This window comes from Borostomias antarcticus (assembly GCF_949987555.1).
Source record: "Borostomias antarcticus genome assembly, chromosome: 18".
NCBI lineage: Eukaryota > Metazoa > Chordata > Actinopteri > Stomiiformes > Stomiidae > Borostomias > Borostomias antarcticus.
The window spans coordinates 22,539,524-22,558,090 of NC_140251.1; the positions used below are offsets into that span (position 1 = coordinate 22,539,524).

At 45.5% G+C, this 18,567-nt stretch overlaps 1 protein-coding gene across 1 annotated transcript in view; it reads left to right on the forward strand.

The window, feature by feature from the left end:
- LOC311320970 (metabotropic glutamate receptor 8-like) overlaps nucleotides 1-18,567 on the forward strand; it is a gene marked incomplete at both ends in the record, with an annotated part of 311,989 nt that overhangs the window by 249,886 nt on the left and 43,536 nt on the right. Inside the window, 2 exons of the mRNA XM_084452837.1 lie at nucleotides 13,474-13,613; nucleotides 14,001-14,936. Coding sequence (XP_084308963.1) covers nucleotides 13,474-13,613; nucleotides 14,001-14,936 — 1,076 coding nt within the window. The remainder of the gene's footprint in view (nucleotides 1-13,473; nucleotides 13,614-14,000; nucleotides 14,937-18,567) is intronic.

An 18,567-nucleotide genomic window follows, 5' to 3' on the forward strand; every position in this document is an offset into this window, starting at 1 on the left:
TGCTGTGTGCTTTTTTCTTAGTGTAGATTTGCACAAAAAATCCTTGTGATTTAGGTTACGTAGACAAATTTTATGATGGATGAATTTGCCGACATCCTTAGAAGTAGACAACACCACCTTTATTAGACTGAGCGTGACACAACCGTTACATTTTTTCCAAATTAGTGACAGGTTATTGATTGCATTGGAAGCGGGAAGTTTTACCTCCAATCACAGTAATGATGTTAACAAATAAATTAGACAATGCACAGGCATTCTCACAGATATGGTCTTGACCGGTCTTAATAAAACCCTGAGTCCTCTGTGTCCTAGACCGAGACAAGACCAAGTCAAAATGCGATTCCGATTCCGAAGACCGAGACCTTCAAAAAGTGGTCTTGAGACCGGTGTACTACAACACTAGTTGTAGCTACATTTTTTTTCCACACTGATTTCTGTTTCTCCCACATTTTTATCTCTGTGACCTCAAAATATAATTGGGAGCATTTGTGCGAGTGCACATAATTGCTCTGGTGCAACCTTTTTTTCATTCAGACGATTCGCTGGTTACACACTCACCTGCGGTGTTCGTGGTAGCGGTGAAAACAAAAGTTTCCTTTGACTTCCCATGAAACGCCTAGGCATTGACTTAGGAGGGTGTCAGAAACACAGGGTTTGGACTGGGACAAAGCTCTTGACTTCACAAACGCATCTAGGACCATGAACTGAAGTTATCAAGTTCAAGTTATCAAACAGACAAAGCTTTCTTTATGGGAGTGTGAAGCCTCTTTTCCATTCATTGACATACAACCGCTAGTCAAACTGCTACAGTAACCTATGTTTGGCCTGACATTACATAACAGTGCTACAAATATTCTAAGCTGTTTTTTTAATAAACAATGAAATTGGATAATGTAGGCTAATATAGCCAGGCAGACAAGCTAATTCAGCACACATTATTGCATAGAACATTCACCAGAAAGCAGGAAATGAAGCTTTTGATGCCCACAATTTCCTGGAGGAGGACCCCCCGACCCCCCATTTAAGGTACCACCTCTGCCTCATTTTGAAGCAGGAAAAAACCTGACTATGAAAGAATATAACATTGTGACACAGTATTATAGCTAGAGCAAGTTAAGTGTCTAGGTATAATGTGTAGTGTCAGCATAATGGATTCATAATATGGCTCTGTGCAAAGACAGCTCAAGAAATGGCATTTCTCTTCCCCAATACAGTGAGCAGTCTCATTCGGTTTGATAAGATGCTTGCTAAAGCCAAGAAATTGCTTTTTGTCCCTGCGTAGATTCTCAGGATTAACATATTTTTCGAAGCGAGGCAAGATGGAGTCGCCGAGATAAAGGGACACAAGAGAACAAACACATTTCAGATATTTCACTCAGGCTCCTTTTTAGAGTTGAGGTTTAAAGGGAGGATGTTCTGCTCACTATCCTGCAAGTTTCTTTAATAATTCAAGTGCCAAGCGTCCAGTCACGTGACCTGAGGGCAAATCAGCCTTCCCAATGAACTATATACTGTATGATTGTCAATGTAGTCAGCTGCATAGATTATGCCTGTGCTGTATTACGCTTGCTCAGATGAGAAGTGTAGTTCATCAGATACTTAGTGTGTAGTCCTCTCCATTCTCCAGATGCACACAGATAAATACATAAATTGACTGGATGTACAGTATAATCCGCATCAGGGTTTCTGTTAGCCGGTAATTACCGGTTTTTGTCCGGAAAAATCTGTTGAAGTCTGATATATTCAAATCTCTCCGGTCATAATGTCCGGACAAAATAATTCCCCCTAATTGTATTAGGCCTACACTAGGCTAAAATTAAATTTCCATATATTTTGATTCCTTTTGAATATAAAAAAACAAATAGGCCAATTAATTTTGTTCTGTTAATGTGTAGGTTATTGGCTAGTAGGCCTATGCGATGAAAACAGCCGTAAGATAAACCTGCCTATAGGCTAGCCGGCCACCATAGATAAACCTGCCTATAGGCTAGCGGGCCACCATAGATAAACCTGCCTATAGGCTAGCGGGCCACCATAGATAAACCTGCCTATAGGCTAGCGGGCCACCATATCAAGCGAGAGGGAGCCTGATCGAGGCGAAAATGGAGCTTGAGGCGAAAATGGAAAGGCCTATTAATATCGAATGGAAATTAGCCTATGCACGTTGTAAGTTCTTACACTTTATTTAAGTAGGCTATATTTCAGAGTTTTGTTCTATTTTAGCCTATCTGACAAAAAGCCAAAATTAGACTATAGGCCTAGCCTATGAATTCCAATCAGCGCAGCCGTAGACCTTAAATTAAAATGTTACGAGAAGCCTACATGTTGCCTAACCTCTTGCACTTTTAAATGAAAATGTTATATATCTAGACATGCATTGTGGCATTTCTTTATTGAGCCCAGCCCGCCTATCAGTTGTTTCTCAACAGTTATGTCCTCCTCATCCTCATAGCCTACTGCGATGTCCGTGGTTATAATGACGCTGTTTTATTGATAAAAAGGGTAGGCTAAAACTGAGAGAGATGAAATTAGTAAACACATATTACTGTCGCAAATCCCAAACCAATTAGCCTACATCCTCAAATCAGATTCATGCAGTTGAAATAAACATGTTCTAGCCTACAGTCGCAATTCAAAGGTGACTATTTTTGTGGCTGTGCAATTACATATAGGCCTAGCGCATGGAATCATGAGAGCCGATCACACATTTAATCATACAGATGCGAAATAAGACAATAAATGGCATATATAAGCTATACAACGGCCAATCACCGCGACAAACACCTATAATATGCCTAATACTATATTATAATAATGACCGGAATTTCTCCAGTTTGTCCGGAAAAGTCTAATCCTCCTGGACACATTGACCGGTACCGATTTTCTCTAACGGAAACCCTGATCCGCATCACAAGTGAGAACACTCAACAAGCACAGTGTGCAAAGAAAAGACAAACAGGAACTGGAAATTCTTCTTCGTGTGGGTACGTTGTTTTGTCCTCTCCCCCAGGCTCGGGGCCGAGGGGCTATCTTTTTACCACCCTGAGCCTGGGTGAGGGGTCATCCGGGCTATATATCGGGACACACCTCCGGGAGCCATGTCAAGGTTTCGTCATCCACAACCATCAGGCCATGCATTCCGCTGGGTATCTGAAATATCGGACAGTCCTGGATGACGTGGTCTGCGGTTTGTTCCTCAGCGCCACACTCGCACGGCGCGCAAGATACCAAGCCCCATCTGTGCTTCGATGAGCAGAAGCAATCGACGCCGGTCTGGAGGCGGTTAAGCCTCCCCCATGCTGGCCTGGGATGCGCAAGGCTTTGTTGATAGGCGGGTCGATGAGGCGGGTGTGAACGCTGCGACACCAATCAAGTGCGCAATATAGACTGGTGGAGTAGACCAGGGCTAGGGCTGCCATGCGCAGTGTTTTTTGCGCCAGCGCTCCAGCCTGATCGGACCAGTCACCTCATCAACGCCACATGAGCTGTTAACTTCTTGCGCAGTGACTCTTCTTGCGCAGTGACTCGAGGTGTCGGCAGAACGTGAGCAACCTGTCCAATGTCACGCCAAGATAGCTTGATTCGGCGCAGCATGGCAGGAGTGTTCCATCGATGTGGACTAGGAGCTCACGTTTGGCTTCCTTGTTGTTAAAGTGGAAGGCCGCTGACACCGTCTTTGCCTCGCTGAGCTTCCGGAGGTATGCTGCTAGTGTCTGCATGTCCTGGCTCAGGGTCTCCTCCACGGCCTGCCAGTCTCCAGCTGAGTACACCAGCGCAAGGTCGTCTGCGTAGGCGTACTTTCTGGAGACTGTAATCGGCAGGCCGTAGGTGTTTAATAGTTTTCCCCTGTATCCATCCAGCTAACCCTAACCCCCAGACAGGGTTAATAGGGCTCCCTGTATCCATCCAGCTAACCCTAACCCCCAGACAAGGTCAATCCTTCCCTGGGCAGAGCTTCCCTAGATCCACCCATCCTTCCCAACTCGGAACAGGAGCAGATTTGAATAATTCCCCTATCCTGGTCTCAGGCAGAGTCATAGAGACATATACTCACTGGGCTTAGCAGGGAAGCATGCATCACTGTTAAAGCTTCTCTTGGTTGATTTGTCCTCATTTGGCAGGCTTCGAAGGGATTCATATCTCTGCCAAGCCGGATGAATGTGGAGCTGCTCAGTGTTATTTTGGGGGGAACAAACTGTGAATTAGCCATGAATATGACCACAGGGATTTCAAGATGGGACTGGAAGATGGTTGGAAGAAGTGCTGTGTTTGATGCTGAAACACAATGGGCCCTGATTTGGTGAAGCAGAACACGGTCAGTAACTGTAATTTAGTGATTTAGGAGTATAGCGCACCTCCGGCGCCATTGGAAAACAGTTTGGATTAACTTGAAAATAAATGCATGTGGGTGTGGTGGGGGTTAAGTTTCATAATGCCCAATCAACACCTATTTTCTATCCTTTTAAACACCAACAGACGCTATGGCGAATTGGCAATTCCCTGACATGGACGATAGTTTAGCTGGGTTGTACCAGGATCGCTTCTCAGAAGAGGAGAGAGTCGTTCTGAGGGCTGTACTGAGATGCACCACCTGACCTGACCAAATATATGAAACACATTTATAACATTCCAGAGGTTCTCTCAGTCACTGATATGGCCCTAGGAAACAGTAAAAAGTCAAAAGCAAGTTGTAGGTGTTGTAGGCGCAATGTATGGTGTAATCAGCCATGATTTGAATAGATAGCGTCCATGGGGGCATCCCTCTGAAAGGCTGTGATCAGCTACAGGTCTCTGAAAGGCTGTGATCAGCTACAGGTCTCTGAAAGGCTGTGATTAGCTACAGGTCTCTGAAAGGCTGTGATCAGCTACAGGTCTCTGAAAGGCTGTGATTAGCTACAGGTCTCTGAAAGGCTGTGATCAGCTACAGGTCTCTGAAAGGCTGTGATTAGCTACAGGTCTCTGAAAGGCTGTAGCAATAATGGAGTTGGCCAAGATAAGACTCATGAGTAGAATCAGGGTAATTACCACACACATGCGTCACCCTGGATCCAGCTGGATATTAATGTTGGTGACCCCCTTCTGAGTCACATAAACACCACTGTGATCAGATGGTGCAGCTGCGCACACACGCACACACACACACCATTCCCTTCTGTGTTAAGACATCTCATGTATAAATGTATTTGCCGGCTTAATGAGTCTGATAATGAAATCATCTTGGTTTTTATCAAACATAATGTTTATAAGATTACTACAAGCTACCAATCCCAGCTGTGGAGACATTGGTACAGGTGCCTCTTTATAAGACAATATTTTAAACCATGACTGTTTATTGATCTCTGGTTTGTAATTCATTGTATGTTATCTTGTGTCTTTTATCTGGACCCGATCTGAAATAATGTTTGATGAATATATCATCTTTAATGCAGACACACTGGTCCATATCAGCCACATACAAGAATGACACCATTAAAATAAATTAAAAGAGATACAAAATACATATACTCCATGCACATGAATACATTAAAAAAGGTACAGGCTGTTACACCAGTGCTGTCTAATCCTAGATGTGAACCGATAGGAGCTTTTCAGAGGGCTGGCTAGAGCCTCCATGATGCTGTTCTCGGACACGCTCAGACGACACATAAAATTATACATCAGCCGTCTCAAAAGTGCATCACATGTCGGCACACCAGGGGACAGGACTACCTGATTGGCACTCCGCCACCTAGGGTCACAGCATCCTCATAGCATCATTGTACGCCACTCTGAGCCTCTGTGTACTGCTTTTCCTGTAGGTCGACCATAGTTGAGCTGGACACAGAGGTGTAGGTTCTAAACAATGGGATGTAGGTTGTAAACAATGTAGGTAACAGTGGAATGTAGGTTCTATACAATGAACACTTTACATCAGTGGAACGCATAGAGAACTTACAGAGCAGCATATTGGCCTAACTGAATGAATGAATGAATGAATGAATGAATGAATGAATGAATGAATGAATGAATGAATGAATGAATGAATGAAAGATACCCATTAGCAGTATCTGCGCTCACGGTATTACCTTCAGTGGAGGTACTGAAGAGGGCGCACGCAGATGCCTTCATTGCGCACCATGAAATCACCTAACCTGGTGGAGGCGCTAAATATTCAGTTTGCCACAGACGGAAATGGCGATTTGCCAGCGCTACATCGTAACGCCACCCTCATGAAAATAGGGCCCAATATGTTTCACAAATCTATCATTAGAATAAGAATGAATACAGGATCATACATAAGTATAGATTTGCAAGTCTGGGGCACCTCAGTGGCTCATCGGGTTAAGGTACCCTAAAGACAAGCCCTCACCACAGCGGCATGGGTTCCAATCCAGCTCAGGCTCTGTGTTTCATGTTCACCCTTCTCTCTCTCTCTCTCTCTCTCTCTCTCTCTCTCTCTCACACACACACACACACACACATTTCCTGTCAATTCACCATCCTATCCCACTAAATAATATATAATAATATATTACATATAAATAATGTATATATATATAATATAATTAAAGCCGCAAGTGGCTATACGGGGTCATGCTTCAAGCGACCACGCTGCAATGACCACACTGCAACCAGCGCACACTGCAACGAGCGAGCGTAGCAACGAGCGTAGCAACAAGCCCATCAACAGGTCATACTATTACAGCACATTTGAGTTATAACATCAATGAAAATACAACGACAGCGTGATGGGCAAGGCTTTGCACATACATGAGGGATGACAAGTGGACCAGGTTTCATACATTTTTGTCTAACAGCAAGGAAATGCCAGCACTTTGAAATGTGCATTTTGATTCGTTGACTGTAGCACCACCTATGGTCGAATCTGCAAACGCTTCGACGTGGTGCAAGAGGGTAGGGTAATTATCGTGTACAGTGACGTGTCCGTAGATTATTGTTGTACAAAATGATAAGCACTTGAACTTTGTAGCCCAATTTTTTCTCCACCATCTTATCTGTGAGCTCCCTATAGGGAGACATGCACCTTAAACATAGAGTATGTATACAATTTCAGACCGATCGGACTAACGGTTTATGAGAAGAAACTTTTTGTAGGTTTTGCCAAATTTTCAACCTGCAGCCAAATCCATCATGGCGGAGATCATGGGTCCAAATGGAAAAGTTGTTACTCATGAGGAATGACGTACGTCTACCAAGTTACATATGATTCCTTCAATTGGGGCGGACATGGCAGTATTGCACACTAAATTGCTTATTATAGCGCCACCTATGGGTGAATCATGGTGAGTCTTTGTGGCGTAGTTACTCATGGTCTGTAGTTGCGAAATGCAGAGTTACAGCATTTTTGGTTGAGGACTTCAAGAGTTATTCGAGGGCGTCAAGGAAAATAATAAGAATACCAAAAATTACAATAGGGTTCTACGGTCCTTCGGTGCCTGACCCCTAAATACACATTTGCAAGTCTAACTTCAGGCTGAATGTGTACTTTAAGAAATAATTCATGCAAATTGATTCAAGAGTGGAATGAAAGGGTGTGTGTGTGTGTGTGAGTTCACAAGCATGTGCATTCTCATAGGCTTGATATGGCCTGTAAGACGGCCGTTCCTGAGGATATATAAATGTGCTCCAGCACACGCGTGTGAAGATGTGTGTTCGTATCAGAGCTGCTTGGACCCGTGCTGAGTGTGTTCCTGCCCGCGCACCCTCATGCTTCAGTGAGCCTCAAGGAAAGCCTCAGCCTGGCAACACATCACACGTGTGTGTTTGTGTGTGTGTGTGTGTGTGTGTGTGTGTGTGTGTGTGTGTGTGCCCCACATACTGCTTGTCTTGAGAGTGCACTGGGGTTACCCATAATTCAGTTTGAGATGTAGCGAAACAGACATCCGGCTTTGAGCAGCGCTCTGACAGTGACTGTTACTGCAGGGTCATCGCTAAACCAACCATGCGCCCGTTCACTCCAGTGGACACACACACGCACACACACACACACACGAACACACATATGCACACACGCACACACACACACACACACACACACACACACTTATTTATAGCTAAGCGTCAGGAGGCTAATGGAGAGCCAGCCAGATGCAACAGGAACATGTCCTCCCCCTCCATGATGCATGCTCCTCTGTGGTAGTGAAGTGGAAACAGGATATTTTCTTCATGAATACGGATATAGGAAATGTTTTAAGTGTTATTAATTGTATGTCCATTGTATTAACTATTGGTGCATAGTATTTAACCATTGGTCTAAGCTCTGTGTGAAAAGTAGAAGGGCCCCTGAACACTTTTCTAATTCTGGAAATCCAGCAAACCACACAGACTCTCCTAGTCTAACCACACAGACTCTCCTAGTCTAACCACACAGACTCTCCTAGTCTAACCACACAGACTCTCCTAGTCTAACCACACAGACTCTCCTAGTCTAACCACACAGACTCTCCTAGTCTAACCACACAGACTCTCCTAGTCTAACCACACAGACTCTCCTAGTCTAACCACACAGACTCTCCTAGTCTAACCACACAGACTCTCCTAGTCTAACCACACAGACTCTCCTAGTCTAACCACACAGACTCTCCTAGTCTAACCACACAGACTCTCCTAGTCTAACCACACAGACTCTCCTAGTCTAACCACACAGACTCTCCTAGTCTAACCACACAGACTCTCCTAGTCTAACCACACAGACTCTCCTAGTCTAACCACACAGACTCTCCTAGTCTAACCACACAGACTCTCCTAGTCTAACCACACAGACTCTCCTCAATAGCCCGGCAGAGCAGGTGACATGGTGTGGTGGTAATATGAATCAGATGCAAGTGTGTTGTTCCTGCATGTGTAACCTCCCTCCGTCTGCAGATAAATAAAAGGATTCAACGTACAGTAGTAGTAGTAGTAGTAGTAGTCGCTAGAGTCCATGTGAGTTTCATTCAGCCCTGTTTGTCGTTCCGAGGAACGGTCGTTCTGTCTACAGTGTTCAGCGCATGTCGTTCTGTCTACAGTGTTCAGCGCATGTCGTTCTGTCTACAGTGTTCAGCGCGTGTCGGACTAGTGAACGTTGGGTTCGACAGTACAGCTGTGTGACACTGACCCGGGATGTTGAGCAGAACTCATTTCCATCTCTAGTGCGAGCCTCTCAGCGCATCCACATACCGGACTACAATGGTGGAAGTCGAGAGCTCAGCTGTGATCCCCACATAAGGGAATGACTGACTTCACCATGGCTGGACACATAATAGAACCTAGCTATACTCTATCTCTGATCTATCCAACATGATCCAACTACCTAAACACGAGTCATCTGATCTATGTTGTGAAATATAATGACTAACTAATTATAATGTACCCACAATGCACCTAACTCCGATACTAACCTATGATAATGCTAACATTTAGAACAAGCACCAAAAAGATCGACTAAATAATAGCTCTGATTTAGAAAGTAGACGAGCTCCAGAGTAGAATACACTATAGTTTTTCTGAGAAGCCAAGCATAGTTATTTATGTACAAAGCAAAATGTACTTGTCAGTGTAATAAATGAATTGCCCCAGGTGGTAAGCCATTTAGCATAGTCCGTATTTGTGTGCCGTTTAAACACGATTAGAGCATAACCATCAACCTGATGTTTCTGTTTGGTATGGACTGTTAATGAAAAGGTAAGACAAAGTAGTTCTGTTGCCATTTTGATCATTTCATGATTCAGTCTACCAAAGTGTCCATATTCCTCATTCTTGCAGTCATGTTTATGACAGAGGGATTGGAAGCTGAAAACATGCATGCATAATGAATTGTATGAATGAATGATAAATGCACAAATAAACTAATCGACACACAAATTAAGACATTATTTCCCCTGTACTGCCAAGTATGCTGTACAACATATTGTCCCCCCCCCACATCCACTCAGCCCAGCAGCCAGGAAACAATCGATAGGAGATTAATTCAATAAGGCAGGCATGTCCCAGTGTCGTTTCCCAGACCTAATGCATGCCTGCCTTGTCAATGTAAGAATGCTACTTCAGTCCTATTAAATTACAATCGGTGAATTGATACAACATGAAGCCTCCTGGCAACACGTGCTTTTGCCTCATTTTCTGACTGGCATTAGAAACCCGACAACATGACACTGTTGGCAACTGAAGCAGGAAACTGCAGCTGAGGAACTGTTGGCTGTTTTCCCTCCCATTACTGGGAATCAAATACGTATGGGTGGACTTTCACCACTGAGAGGTGGTCAGCTCTTTCAAAATAAAAAGTACCTAGCCTACGCCGTTGAAACCTCAAAGCCCCTGAAAACGCAAATCCACAATACCTTCTAACTATGTAACTTTAGGTCTTCTAGTAAGCATCAAAAATATAAGAATTAGTTTAGAATTTCGAGTTTCAAAATATTGTGATTTAAGTTTTTGGAACGTTGATAGAGGGGTTGAATTATAGTAGGGGTGGTTATGCTTGGACAGTCCCACCTGAGTCCAACAAACGAAGGGTACGTATTGTAACCCTAGTTCTATGAGTGGAGTAAAGCCCCACAGGGCTAGCTCATATTGGCTAGAGAAACCTAGCCAGCTACAATTGACTGAAGAAAAAAAACATACACACGCTTGTGCCCAATCAGGTCCGGTGCACCATTGTATAAGCGGGCTTCGCCTGCATACCTGCTGCAAACGAAACTTACTGTCGGCTCATTGTTCATGTTGGTGCAGGGAGCCATCGGGAGCACCGGGAGTTTTCCCAGTGTACTGGCGTGCTAACTGGACTGGCCTGCAGGCTAGAAGTACCCCCCCCCCCCCCCCCCCCCGATTCGCCGATTGGCGAAACTGAAAGTGACTGCAAGATCACTGGTCAGATCCGGCTTAAAAAGTGGCCTGACTGGGGCTACATTTCCCAGCCTGAATTATTTCCCCAGTCCGGCCCTGTGTTGGTGGATTGTTTCCTGTGTTTCTTAGATTTTTGGAAGATGAAACCTTTTGAACACTGCCTGTCTCCATCCTGCAGCCTGGGTCCTACCTCCACCAGTCAACCAGAACACAATTAGCATCTCAAAAGTCTTGGGGATGGTAACATTGTTAGAACAAAATACACTAAAAGAAGATAGATAACGTAAAATACTGAGGAGTCTCAATACTTTTTACATTGTATTTGGAGTGGTTGCATGCTTTCGTCAGCAAACTGAGTTCTAGTCATGTGATTGGTCATTGTCAGGACTTTTAAACCCAGATCTCCTGGAAGTCATGCGAGGTCTTTGGGTGATGTCATGTAGAGCAAAGGCTAAGGTTATCGCCACCACAGGTTTCAGGTAAAGTTACTTGTCACAAAAGTGTCTTGACCAAACCTCTTCTGTAGTCTATCTTGTGAGAGTAGGGTTATTTTCATAATGAGAAGGGTCAGGCTGTCACATTAGATCAGGCTGTTACCTAGGGAACCAGACTCCCCTCTCACAGTGCTGACGAGCCCCATTCCTCTCCAGCAGTTATCTCACCATCAGTGAGCCCCGCATCCTGTCTTCTATCAACAGCACTGTACACTGTACCAGCCTTTCATATCTTAGTCCATAGGAATGTTTCTGACTTTATCTGAAGGAGGATTTCCTAGCAGCGTGAATCCAGATCCAGTTCCCGAGCTGCAGGGCTTGGGTGATCCATTTCTGTGCAGATGCGATTTGCAATTCATTTATTCACGTTAAGAGACGCAGAGCTCGGATACAATCAAAACTCACGCCCACTCACCGATCATGAATTATGGTGGGCGTAAGCTCCGTCGTTACAATCTTACTGTTCTTGTGGACTCGACCTGTACACTAATCTGATGTGAATACAGTGCACATAATTGCAAACTAGAGAGTGGGTCAACACATAATAGGTTCAGTCAACGCATTGCACCATCACTTAATCATCCACAGGAAGAGCCTCTATTGGCTGAGGTCACAATCAAGGGTGCGTGATTGGGGCACTAAACCGTTGAAGATGGAAGATTAAATTAGGTTGTAGAGCATACCACCATGAATCAGAGGGGTGTTTCGCAAGACTGCCCCATCAACTTCTGCCATTCATTTTGTTGATATGCACATGCGGTCACTGCAGTTGTGGCTGAACTGACTGCTTATGTCATCAGGGTTGAGATGTGCCAAGAGTGCTGGTATAGAATCAGATTTTCTTGTGTCTATTATGATCTAAGATGCAAAACTGATCCTAGATCAGCATTTCTATGATTCGGGTAAGAAAAGATCTGGTTTTAGAATGTAACTCAAAAGTAAAGTAATTAGTAATCTGATGACTTTCAAGAGAGAAATCAGCAAAGTAATCTAATTACACTTTAGAGTAACTTTGCTTGATTACATTTATTAAGTCACTTGCTCAACACTGTTCCAGACCCATGTTTGTTGTATAACATAATAGAATAGAATGTTTATTTTGCCATATATAACCAGTACAGGTACACTGGAATTCTTATCACTTGTCCTTACAATATCTTAGTACTAACCATGTCCTTATTATAGTTCCTAGGTACGCAACTAGACATTATAAGGTTCCCTTGTTGTGCTCAATTTGTATGTTTGATTCCTCGATCTCGTACGTCCTACTCTATTATGAAGTGTTAGCGAATTCGTCAGTAGCTGTCCCCTAACTGTTCTGAATAATAGTGGTACTGTAGTAATTCTCACCAATGCCCGCCCATTTGTTTACAAACAGGACTGAAGGCCCCTGTGGGCTTACAAAGGAGGACTCGTTTCATTATGTACAGTGCCAAAGAGAAAGCTCTGTAGGAAGTCTATCTGGAATACAACCTGGGTTGATTGCCAACTTGAAAGGCCCTCAGACCACAGAGGCAGGAGTGAGTGACAACTTCCCCGTCTCTAATGAAGACCCCAGAGGACAGCAGCAGAGCCAGACAGACGTGGCGTGCGCTGTAACCCCAGAGCTGTTCTTCTTCTCTCATTTGTGTGTCTCAGTCTCACTGCAGGGGGAGGGGCCAGACGGGTGTGAATGGATTAATTTATCACCAACATGCACAGGAAAGGGAAGTGGTTGGTGTTTTGAGACCAGAGTCATGTCTCTTATCTGGTACTTGAGGCCCAGTCCTTCCTTGCTCTATGCAACAAATGTCTCCTCTCACTGGGTTGAGATAAAGCTCCTGCAGCTTGTGAAGATTGGTGACTTTGACATATAGGGTTTTAGTCCATGTGACAGCAAAACAATTTTTTGGCAGTCAATGTGTCAAATTCACTGACAAATAACATTTATAACGTGTCAGGCAAACTGAGAGGGAAGCTGGTATGTGAAGAAACAACCTCCTTTTGGTCGAAAAACATGTTACTAACTATTTACTCTGTTGATTTGTGTAAAATTTGAAGTCCATGCCCTTGTAGTGAAGTAGAGGGGGAAGTTGTCATATTCATACTTGACACTGCCAAAACAGCAATCCAAGATACATTTTTGATGGTGTTGATACTGTTTCCTGTCTTTCAGGAAGTGCTGGCACCCCGGTCATATTCAATGAGAACGGCGACGCCCCTGGACGTTACGACATTTTCCAGTACCAGATCAACAACAGGTCAACCACAGAGTACAAGGTCATAGGTCACTGGACGGATCAGCTGTATCTAAACGTAAGGATGACTGACGCACTGACCTGATGGTGCTGACTATGTAGTATCGATGATGATGTTAGTGATGATGGTGATGTGACAGCCACTGGTAATTTGGTCCCCAAGTAGGGCAAGGTAATTTTTCAGTTTTTATTAATTATGAAAGCTCAGTGATGTCTCATACATTGAAATCAGAAACATTTTCAAGAAGATATGCTTCTGTGAGAGTTGGTACACCTGAAATCACTAAGCAGAAGAAAAGGGCTTCATGGACTTCGACAACAAAATATGACTATTTGCTCGTAGCACAATTCGAGGTCTGCCTAGATGTGGGCACCAAAACACAGATGCATCTCACCAGTTTGCCACCTAACCCCCTGCCCATCCCCCCCCCCCCCCCACCTCCAGCTGGATGCCATGCAGTGGACGAGCGGAGACTCCTCGGTGCCCGCCTCCGTGTGCAGTCTGCCCTGCCGGCCGGGCGAGCGGAAGAAGGTGGTGAAGGGCGTGGCCTGCTGCTGGCACTGCGAGCGCTGTGAGGGCTACCACTTCCAGGCCAGCGAGTTCCTCTGCGAGCTGTGCCCCTACGAGCAGCAGCCCAACGCCAACCGCACCACCTGCCAGCCCATCCCCATCATCAAGCTGGAGTGGCACTCGCCCTGGGCGGTGGTGCCCGTCTTCATCTCCATCCTGGGCATCATCGCCACCACCTTCGTCATCGTGACGTTCGTACGCTACCACGACACGCCCATTGTCCGCGCCTCAGGCCGCGAGATGAGCTACGTTCTGCTGACGGGTATTTTCCTGTGCTACGCCATCACGTTCCCCATGATGGCGGCGCCGGATGTGGCGGTCTGCTCGTGCCGGCGCGTCTTCCTGGGCTTGGGCATGTGCTTCAGCTACGCGGCACTGCTGACCAAGACCAACCGCATCCACCGTATCTTCGAGCAGGGCAAGAAGGCGGTGACGGCGCCTCGCTTCATCTCGCCGGCGTCCCAGCTTGTCATCACCTCCTCGCTCATCTCCGTGCAGCTGCTGGGTGTGTTCGTGTGGTTTGCCGCCGACCCACCGCACACGGTGGTGGACTACGGCGAGCAGCGCACGCTGGACCCGGAGAACGCGCGCGGCGTGCTGAAGTGCGACATCTCGGACCTGTCGCTCATCTGCTCGCTGGGCTACTCCATCCTCTTGATGGTCACATGCACTGTTTACGCCATCAAGACGCGTGGCGTGCCAGAGACCTTCAACGAGGCCAAGCCCATCGGATTTACTATGTACACCACCTGCATCATCTGGCTCGCTTTCATACCCATCTTCTTTGGGACAGCGCAGTCAGCAGAAAGGGTGAGTAGTCTTGTCAGTGAGTCAGTATTTTTATTTCATATTCACTTGGACAATCGTAGATGCTGTAACTATCCCATAAGACTATTCATTATGCATTTCATGAGCTCAAATAACAACACCAACAACTGGAAATATTTAAGGAATTTAACTGGAATGATGAACAGCTGAATGATTGACAATAATGATGAACAGATTGAATAGTATATTCACATAAGTGAATGACAGAATGAATTACTGTACAGAAAGAATGAATGAATGAATGAATGAATGTATGGAGCTGAGGTTGTGTATCCAGGCATGATACTCTGGGTGTATTCTGTTCTGTCCTTCGGGTTGTCTGCTGGGCTTCAAGGAGCTCAGAAGAGCCCTGCATGGTACCTGATATCAGATAGAGCAGCTCAGAGCCCTGCATGGTACCTGATATCAGATAGAGCAGCTCAGAGCCCTGCATGGTCCCTGGAGAGCAGATAGAGCAGCTCAGAGCCCTGCATGGTCCCTGGATAGCAGATAGAGCAGCTCAGAGCCCTGCATGGTCCCTGGATAGCAGATAGAGCAGCTCAGAGCCCTGCATGGTCCCTGGAGAGCAGATAGAGCAGCTCAGAGCCCTGCATGGTCCCTGGATAGCAGATAGAGCAGCTCAGAGCCCTGCATGGTCCCTGGAGAGCAGATAGAGCAGCTCAGAGCCCTGCATGGTCCCTGGAGAGCAGATAGAGCAGCTCAGAGCCCTGCATGGTCCCTGGAGAGCAGATAGAGCAGCTCAGAGCCCTGCATGGTACCTGGAGAGCAGATAGAGCAGCTCAGAGCCCTGCATGGTCCCTGGAGAGCAGATAGAGCAGCTCAGAGCCCTGCATGGTCCCTGGAGAGCAGATAGAGGAGCTGGAGAGCAGTGGAAGAGATGGGGAGGGGGACAGGGTGGCTAGGTGGCTTTATATGTATTGTGGATAATGATACATTTCTGACTCATTTCTTTTCTGATTTTTAATTAACTTTTTGACTTCTCCGTGTTTATGCTTCATTTTCTCTGTAGCACTTTGAAGATCTGTTTCAAATGAAACTGTATTACAAATAATATGTTTAATTATTATTAAAGGTGCTCTGTTCGATTTACTGCACTTTTTGTAAAAAAACAAACAAAACCCCCCCCCAAAAAATACCTATATATACAATAAATAGGTCCAGGGGAGACATAACTATCTGTATAGAAAATATAGCCAACAGTGTAGTGCCTGTGGAGCAAATGCAGAATTTATTTTTATTATGAGCGAAGCCGGCCTGGCGCTGAGCCCCACCCCCTGTATGGAGTGAAAACGCCCACTTATTTATATCTGATATGCTGCACCACTGCCCCATCTAGTGGCCGAAAGAAATCGAACTGAGCACTTTTAATAGGCAGGAAACTACCTTGTAGGCACGGTGGTAACAGGTGTGTCTGGTTGAGTTGATTGGCGAGGCATGGCCAGGTGATTCTCAATAGATTGGAGACATTGTTGTGGTATTGTCTTCCTCCTCCCGAACCAGTTATTCTAACTCTATAGCTGAATCCCAATCTGAGTGCGCAAACCACCCTTGCGGCCCCTCGCACTTGCGGCCTGAGCACTTAATTGACGTCAGCTGGAAGGGCCAGAGGGTGCAGGGCCGTGAATTAAATGGGACAGCACTTCCAGCGGCGTGCCAACGTTTCCCAAGCCAGTTTAGCTCAATGCCCCTCCCACTTCGTTTTCATTGGCTGCTGCGTCCCTCCGACGCAGAGGCTGCTCTGCTCCTCGCGCTCCTCAGCTCTCCGCTCGGCTCTGCAAATTGACCGACTGACGTCTGTTTTAATTTAATCATAATTTAAAATGTATGTTGGGTGGGATATGTTTGCAGCATGTGGATTTAAGATCAATGTTGTGTTATTGGCAAATGTCATAATTTATGTGTGATGCACTCGGATCATGACTCGGATGCACTCAAGCACTGTGTCACATGAGAGGCGGTGGACTGTGGGCATTTTCTGCTCCTAAGTCCGCGAAATTGTGGACTTTCGGTAAGTGCGTTTAAAGTGGTGGCAGTGGTGCACTTGTGGACCTTGCAATTACGTTTTGGGACTACCCTGAGCCCTTGTGGACTCATGTAAGGCCACAAGGCTGTGAGTGCTCTGCACTTTCGCTTAAGTGCGCGATTTGGGATTCATCTTATTAAATGCAACCTGCAAGTCACTCTTGGCTCACGGTCACCTAACAAAGGGATTGAAACACAGTCTAGGAAACAATGATTATCAGAAAACCAACATTGTGCCTATGTACTCAGAGATTGAGCTGACTAGTTATTGGCTATGGTGAAGTAACCTCTGGAAAGGTTCCTATATTATGATTGGAAAGAGATTATTATATGAGATTATAGCAGGAGCAGCAGTAATCTAATCTAATACTAATCTGGTCCAATCTACCTCTGAGCACTTGTTTCCAGGCATCCTTTCATCCTTGGGCTTCTGTTCAGTTGATTGTTCTGGTTCAGAAGGGTTCTGTCACATTTCATACTGTTACAGTTCAGTCTACTGTAGGCTTAATCCTAGGTGTGTGTGTGTGTGTGTGTGTGTGTGTGCGTGCGCGCATGCATGTGCGTGTGTGCACGTACGTGTGTACGCTACTCTTGGAATGTAGAGTGACAGTGTAGAAATGTTATTCTGCAAACACCTGTACTAGATTTTATTTTGACACAGAATATTAAAATGCACATTTTAGGCAGTGTAAACTTCATGATCAAGGTATTCTCCTCAGAAGGCCATCCCGATGACAACTGCAACAAAATGGATTAGAGGTCGACCGATTATGGGTTTTAGGTCTACATGCCGATTTTGAGAGCAAGCAGGGTGGCCGATGGCCCATATATAAGGTTGATATCACGCCGCCGTCCCCCTTCCCCCCCATCTGATAAAATACAATGAATGTTTTTTGTTTTGGCGTTACGGCACTCCCTGCTCCCTCGCCTCCACCCTTGTCTGCCCCTGTGCGCTGCTCGGTGCGTCTGCCCTCCACAGTGGGCTCTTCCCAGTACTAGCCTACACTCAGTCTCCCCGGGCTCTGATGCTTCCGGGACTTCAGCATGCCGGGGAATTGTGTGCCCAACTCCGACAGCAGCAGCGAGCAGGGCAGGTTCCTGTTTTACACCTGACTCCCATCACTAATCTCCCTACCTGACTCCCATCACTAATCTCCCTACCTGGCAGTCATCACTGATAACCATCCCTACAAGAACCCAGTCTGCACTCAGCATGATGGGTAAAAAAATGGTTCTAGCTCCACTCCTGCCTGATGGTGTGTCTGATCATAATCTTGTTTAGTTGTTAGCTATAGCTTGCAGCATGCGTTATGAATGAAAAATACCGATTTACACTGATACTAGCTAGCTAGCTAGCCTAGTAGCTAGTTAGCACTATGCTAACATTAGCGCGCTAACGTTAGCGCTATGCTATCGTTAGCTAGCTTGCGCTGGCTAATGTTAGCTAGCAAGAGTAGACGAGCTGGCTAGCTAACCTTAGACCTGCTTACTTCTAAGAGTCAGACTAACTAGTAGTTATGCTGCGTTCCATTTCTCTGGGAAGTTGTGAGGTGCACTAGCTTACGTTAGCTAGCATGATTGTTGGCTAGCT